Raw genomic sequence first — 7524 nt, forward strand, 5'->3', positions numbered from 1 at the left:
ACCCAGAGCAGAGCCAGAGAAGGAGTCCCAGAGGGCCATGACGAGACGACACCCTTTCCCCAAGAGAGACTCCCCTTCTCCATCCTCTTCTCTCGTTGCCCCCCAGGATCCCACCAATGGTTACTACAATGTGCGTGCCCACGAAGACCGCCCGTCTTCCAGGGCAGTGCTCTATGCTGACTACCGTGCCCCCGGCCCTGCCCGCTTCGACGGCCGCCCCTCTTCCCGCCTCTCCCACTCCAGCGGCTATGCCCAGCTCAACACCTACAGCCGGGCCCCGGCCTCTGACTACGGCCCTGAGCCCACACCCCCAGGTCCTGCTGCCCCAGCTGGCACCGACACCACCAGCCAGCTGTCCTACGAGAACTATGAGAAGTTCAATTCCCATCCCTTCCCCGGGGCAGCAGGGTACCCCACCTACCGACTGGGCTACCCTCAGGGCCCTCCGTCCGGCCTGGAGCGGACCCCGTATGAGGCATATGACCCCATTGGCAAGTACGCCACTGCCACGCGATTCTCCTACACCTCCCAGCACTCGGACTACGGCCAGAGATTCCAGCAGCGCATGCAGACGCACGTGTAGGGCTAGAGCCTGGCCGGGGCATCTCTGCGGGGCAGAGGAGAAGGCTCTCACAGCTGTTCCCTGATATTCAGGGGCATTGCTCGTTGTTGCTCCCGTCCTGGACCAGCCTTCCTCCTCCCGCCGTGGCAGGCGGGGAGCAGGTCTCCCGGAAACACCCCGTCCCAAGGATGGTGCTCTGTGCATGCCCCAGCCTCCTGGGCCTGCCCTTCCCTCTTCTTCGGGAGGATGTGTCTCTTCTGACCTGCACTCTCGCCTAGCCCCAGCCTGGGGACGGGGAAAGTGAAGGTTGCGGAGAGCAGAGGGGGCACTTTTTAGCATTCCCTTTCTATCCCACCCCTCTGATCTCCCGTGAGTAGACAGGAGGTCATGTGGAGATGAACAGGCTTTGGCCCAGGGGGCATGAAATGTAGGGGTGGGTGGCTGTGGTACAGATAGGTGGAAGTGGGATAGCCTGGCCAGTCCATCTGTCGTCTGCGTTCATACCTTGGATGCATCTCTCCCACCTTGGGACTGCAGAAAGGACCTTGGATTTATTTTAGTCCTGGCACCGAGTTCAGATCCAGCCCTCCTTCAGCTGGCAGTAAAGTGCCACTCGTCCTGGCTGCCCATGGGGACACCTGTCTGTCTGCCTGCAGAGGGATCCAGGTATGTCCCATAGTGCTGCCCCCATTTGCTTCTCTTCTGTGCTGGGCCGGCCAGATAAACCAGGGGGTCGTGATGGAGAAGGAAAGGTCAGGAACCATGTCCCGAGTCACTAGCCAGACAGCAGGGTGCTATATAGCAGTTTCCAGAACCCATGCTAGAGTAAGTCCCCCCAAGCCCCCTCCCCTCCCCAGTCTGCCCCACTTCCTGGCTTTAACTCTCTAGCATGCCTGGGGAGTGGTGGGGTGAGGGTGGGAGTGCTATAGGCTATTTTTCAAAGACAACAAAAAACAATAAACACCTCATTTGGAGAAAAAAAGCAAAAAAGCTGTAGGGAGTCCCCCGCCCAAATACAAGTCCCAGTGGAAAGGAAAGGGGGTATCTGTTCTTCACCAGATTCCCAACACCTTCCATTACTCTTTCAATCTCGAAGCACTTTGAATCCATTTTTAAACATTCAGGCGGTGAGACCTGTCATCCAATGGGCCCTGATAGGACAGGGAGGGGCCCTGGCTGTCATGCTCTGCTGTCCTACCCTAGGGCCAACCAGCTGGTTAGAGAGGCCACCTTCCCGGGGCCATGGGAGATGTTCTCTTTAGACGGGTTTTGGTTTGTTAAGCGTCTGTTTTTTTTCTTGGACCAATCAGATTCCTTCTTCCAGTTTCAGTGCCTTGAGTGTCCAGCTTTGGTTGACCGGCCCTGGGTGGGTGGCTACGCAGGGAGCCGGTATTGTGAGCGCAAACTCACTGCCAAGTGTTGCAGAGTTTAGGGGACAGACGGGTGAGGGGGCCTGGTAAGAGGAAGGGCGGACCTCGTAAGGTCACACGGAAGGGCACTGCAGGCAGCCACGGCCCAGGTGGCCCCCCACGCCCACCCTCACTTCCATCTACACACATGCATTCCACATTCTCAGCCGCCACCTCCTGACCAAAGAGAACCGGCGCTCCAAAGAGAACTCACTCCCCTGCCCCGGCCTCCCCTTCCCAAGAAGCAGGGTCTGCTCTTCCCCTTGCTGGGCCCTGAGCGAGCGGGTCCTCTGTTGCAATCCCCAGAATGCGCTTTGCCCTTTCTCATGGTCGCCGTTCATTAGTCATGTTCGCTTTAATGAGTTACATGCCCATCAGTCATGGGCCATCGCCACCTTTGCCGATGGCTCTGTGGGGTGACATTCCTCGCCATCCCTTGGCTGGTAAGGACCAGCTCATACCCAGGAAGAAAGTAGTTCCAGTTCCAGCCTCTCAAACTGCCTCTGCATCCTCCTCCACTTCACCGGGGGCAAGTCCCAAGGACCGGCCCTTCCAGAGGCATCACACAGGCTCCCAGCGCTATTCCACCCTCACCCCTGGAAGCTGACTCCTTCCTGCGGATTCCTTTTCTGTGAGCTCAGTGACAAGGTCTGTTAAGGATGCAGGTTCCTGTGCAAATTCATGCATGTTTTGATGATTTTCACAGAAGCCATGGGTAATCTAAACAGTTGAAATCTAAAGATGGTGGCTTTTTAAACAGGAATATTCCAAAAGACATTTACTTTTGTTAGGGGTTTGGCCACATTCGCTTGTTTACTCCTTCTTGGTTTTAGTGCTGGGTCCATTCTGTTGATGGAGAGGAGGAGGCCCTGAGGTCACTTGGTAACTCAGATGACACTGCAGGAACCATGGGTTTTGGAAGCCAGATACAGAGCCACTTCCCTGTTCTCTGTTCCTTAACACGTTATAGTACCTGGGTATCAAGCAAGCACCATGCAAGGCACAGGGAGATGTCAGCGACCAAGGCCATCTCTGCCCTCTGCAACTTGCACTCTGGTCTGACCAGAATCTGAGTTGGGACCGACCTGTTAAGCCAGTAGCATTGCTTTTCTGGGGAGTGGCAGGTGCCCTTGAGCGTGGAGGGTTGCCGTCTGAGGCTGGAGTCCCCCAGCATGGTGCCTCAGTACTTGATGTGGTCACTTTGGTGATCCTGACTGCCTTTGCCATTTCAGTTTTGGTGGGAAGAGCAAGGGGTCAGGAGACGTGGGACCCAGTTCTGAAGCTGCCATTTACTGAGTGACCTTGGCCTAACCTCTTTAGGTTCATTGCCCCCTATTTTCTGGTCTGTAAGATGAGGGGGGGAGAGTTGCACACACCTCGAATTATCCTGCTTTGCTGCATTCATTTGGTGAGGTGGAAGGGCCTGCCATCCCTAGCAAGGATTTGGGAACGGTGACTGAGCGGTGGAGGGATGGGAGAATTGAAAGTTTCTCCTATCTTGAAAGACGCTTTCACTGTGGGCTTCATCACCTTGTCAGAAGTGCTGTGAATGGATTTCCACTAGAAACCCCTTGATCCCAAACAGCAACAAAAAACATATCCTCAACCTCAGTGAAATTGATGTGGGGTTATCCTTTGGCCATTGTGCTGCTCCCCACTCAGAATCCTGACAGTTTTGCAAAGGTGTCTCTGGCTAGGTCAGGGCATGGTGAGTATCCTTCACTGTGCACCCAGGTTTCAGGCAGCCTTCTCCGCATGGAGAAATGAAAGCAGCCACCCTCCAACCCTGTCCTCGGGAACTCCCGTGGCCTGGGGACAGCCAGCCTCACTTACTGAGCAAGGGGAAGCCTGCAGGCTAAGGTGTCTTGAGGCAGAGGGCAAGGCGTGAGAACAGCTGGCCTCTCTGCAGGAGCAGTTCGGAAGGGCAGCTGGTAGACTGAAGAGGGAGTCCAGCAGTTTTTGACTTAAGTTCTGGATCTTGAAGAGGTTCTTGTGATTCTGGATGACCTACAGTCTCCTTGTGGAGGGCCCGGCTTGCATCCTAAATCCCAGATCCCTCCAAGTCTAGCCTGAAAGTATGCATGAAGCAAAACCCACCATAAGTCAGAAAGGAAAGCAGCCAGGGATGGGAGCAGCGCTATACTCTCACAGATGTCCCGCACGGGATGAAAGAGGTTAGTTTTATTCCCACCCCATCCCCACCCCGTAACCAGGCACTGCACCTTCTCCTTGTCGCAGCAGGTGCTGCTTTCCTTATAATTTTGAGGGCAGCCTTTTCTGATTTACAGGATGGAGCCCTGGAGTCTCTTTCGCCCTGGTGCCTTCCCGTTAAATGGGTGGTGTTCTGTCAGGAGCCACAAGTCCTGGGCTCCTTCAAATGGAATCAGATGGTCTCTCAGTGTACTTGACCCATGTACATAGCAGTGTTGGGCCATTCGGGTTTGGAGAAAACCACGTTAAATCCAGGAGCCCAGTTGCACTGAACTGGCTCAGTCACTGCCTCACTCTGCCGTGAGGGTGGTTCTCTCCCCACTGCTGCACGCCCAAGCACCCCAGCCTCGGAAACCTGGCTTCTCTGCCAACTTAGTGCTGTGTGTCCTGAGTCAGGTCACCACTCTGTGCCCCTACGGGCCCTTCTGCATGTCCAGGGAATCACCTGGAAGGCGTTAGTGAAGCTTCTGACCCCGGTGGGACCAGTAAGGAGGTGATAATAGAACATTGAAGTGCACAGACCAAGGGATGTAATTGGAAAGGCATTTATTTTTGTGAAGAGGCTATAAAATTAGCATTTAAAAAACCCATCCCCTTCTCCCTGCCTCCCCCTTATCCCCCCATGATACCTCTCCTTTGCTGGAGGCCAGCCTCTTTCTGTAAGTCACTGGCCTCACTTATCAACTGGGTCCTGACCTTCCACTTCTGTGCTGCTGGAAGAGGATGGAAAGATGTGTGGCTCGGGAGATTCCTCAATTTGGGAGATGGGGGGGCGGGGCGGGGCAGAATCCCATTTTCTTGCATCACTGTGAGGGAGCTCCAGGCCCTGTCCCTGGAGGAATAATTGCTGCGCAGAAGTCACAGGCCATACTGGGTGGTTCTGGTACAAGCCTGCCCTTAAAAATAATAACAATAATGATAATAATAACTCTGTTTGCATAGAGCTATCACTCATTCCTACCAATCTCCTGTCTGTCCCCTGATCCTGGCTTTTTGCTGTCCCCAACCACTGGCCTTTGCAAGTGTTGGTGAGCCATGGGTTCTTCTGTTCACTTCTGGGGATCATCAGATGCTTCCCCCTGGGAGTACCCCTAATTCTGGGGAGAGAGCAGCCAAGTTGCCAATACAATCAAATTCTCAACGCAATCTTGCTAGCAATAGTGACCCAGAAGATTCAGCTGCTGCCTCCAATTAAACCAGAATGAGGCCCAGGGCTCCCTGTGGTCCCCTTTTCTACCCCACTGTTCTTGGGATTACAACCACCGCTTCTGGCTCCAGTAAAATGTTCTCCACCCAAACCCTGATAATAAATGGATCCATGATGATAATTAAGAGAAGAGGAAAAAAATATATTATTTTTGTTAGGACAAACCATCGTAGATTTTTAGCAATGTGTATCTGTGTGTCCCTCACACTTTTTCCTATTCTGCCTTTTTTCATTTTCCTTTTTTTTTAAATATTATGTACTATATTTTTAGTCTCAAGCACACTATATATTATATATATTTAATTTTTTTATATATATAAATATAAATGTTTTAAAAAGTACCATGTTTTGTGTTGTTTAATGCACGAGCAGCTCTACTTACTTAAAAGCTTGCCTGATTCGGGGTGAAATGATCTAAGTTGGAGGAAAAGATAGATTTTTGGATTGAGATGGCAGAGACGGACGATATATTTGTGTCACCTCCAGACTGTGGGGCAAACACATTTTATTCACCAGTTTGTGTCTGTTGCAGAAGCCTGAGGCCAATTATGGCAGTTCAGGGATAAACAGCCAGAGGCTCTGTGCTTTGGGAACACAACATCCAAATGTTCTGTGCCAAATCTGATTATGGGGATAGGAAATGGGGGGGAGGAGAATGAATCGGGGATGCAAATCCCGAAGGATTTGGGAGTGTGGGGATGAACAGGACTGATTTCACTTATTTAAAATGCGGTGGTTTGGGTAAAAAGCAAAGTTACCAGGTCACCCACCCTTAGAACTTGAAGTGAAACAATGAAAAAACAGATGGTGCAGAGGTACACACACACAGAGGCCATCCTGCTGAGAAATTCTAAATTCTCCGAGTTTAGTAGAATTTGCAAAGATTTTACTTTACTCTTTTCACAGGAGTGTTTGAGGATAACTGGGGAATAAAATTGTTTTCAGATAATGTTTTGGAAAGCTATAAATCACTAAAGAAATACAAGGGTTTATTGTTTCCCTCATCCAGTTAACAATCCAGCAAACTAAAGATGGTCCACAGTAGCCTTTTTGTACACAAGGGACACAGAACACAGTCAGAGCTAGGGATGTAAGAGAGCTGAAAAAAAATACTTTAGAGATAATGTAACCCATTTCCAAGAATGTTGTAGGGCACAGCCCAGAGCTACTACAGAGGGTGGGGCAGGACACAGTGGGGGCTGCAGTTTGTGGAGTGTGTCCTGGACCAGAGCCTGTAGGTAGCTCAAGGGGCGTCCAACCTGGATGGGAATAAGAGGCCTCCGTGCAAGGTGAATCTCGAGGCTACAGCCAGGTAAGTTGAACTGGCATAGGTAAAATATGGCATGATAGTTGGACTCCAGAAGCAAACAGAGTTAAAGAGAGAGAGAGAGAGAAAGGAGAAGAAGCAAGTTAGTATAAACATGGAGGCCAAGTGAATTCTGTTAGGCCAAGTAGTGTTAGGCGGGGTGTTTCCTGTGCTTTGTATCTGCTTGGGATGAATTGTATTCCTCTCTGCATCCCCAGAGCCCAGCCCAAGGTCAGCAGGTACTTTGGGACAAGTCTGTGAGCTGTATAGGGCACGACACGATACTTGTTGTCAAACCCAAGTTCATGTGCCCTACATACAGTGAGCCCAAACAAACTGAAACATTGGAGTTTGGGGCAGAGAAAGGTTTATTGATTAAGAGGACACTGACCAAGAAGATGGGAGACGTTTCTCGGATTCATCTTACTGACTGGCCAAGGTGTAAGGTTTTTAAAGGCAGATGACGGTTGCAGGGAACATGACTTTTTTTTCTTTTTGGTTGGTGGTGAGATAACAGAGTCGTGTTTTGGGAATCTTAATCTTCTGGTTCCAACCAGTCTGGGGTCTATGGACTTGTGGTCAGCATGTAGTCACCGTCCTCCACCTGGGTGGGCATCTTCGTTCCCACAGAACAACTCAAAGATGTGTGTCAAATTGTTAGGTGTGCCCCTCGAGGAGGAACTAGGACTCTGTCTATCACTGAACTATTGTTTCTTAACTGTTTTTCCTTTGTTTCTGCATCCTCTCACTTCCCGAATTAGTAACTGCTTGAGTCTGCTCTTTGGAACTCAGGGAAGACCTACGAGACTAAAGCTTTTTTCCACACATA

The 7524-nt window shown here is 51.1% G+C and overlaps 1 protein-coding gene across 2 annotated transcripts in view; it reads left to right on the plus strand.

Moving 5' to 3' along the window:
• The window catches only part of KIRREL1 (kirre like nephrin family adhesion molecule 1), a 103164-nt gene extending 97515 nt beyond the window's left edge, over window positions 1–5649 (plus strand). For both annotated transcript variants that reach the window (XM_032640434.1, XM_032640424.1), the window contains exon 15: window positions 107–5649. In XM_032640434.1, the coding sequence (XP_032496325.1) occupies window positions 107–583 (477 nt within the window). In that variant the 3' untranslated portion in view covers window positions 584–5649. The remainder of the gene's footprint in view (window positions 1–106) is intronic.
• The last annotated feature ends 1875 nt before the right edge of the window (window positions 5650–7524 follow it).

Source organism: Phocoena sinus, chromosome 1, assembly GCF_008692025.1.
Source record: "Phocoena sinus isolate mPhoSin1 chromosome 1, mPhoSin1.pri, whole genome shotgun sequence".
Classification (NCBI taxonomy): domain Eukaryota; kingdom Metazoa; phylum Chordata; class Mammalia; order Artiodactyla; family Phocoenidae; genus Phocoena; species Phocoena sinus.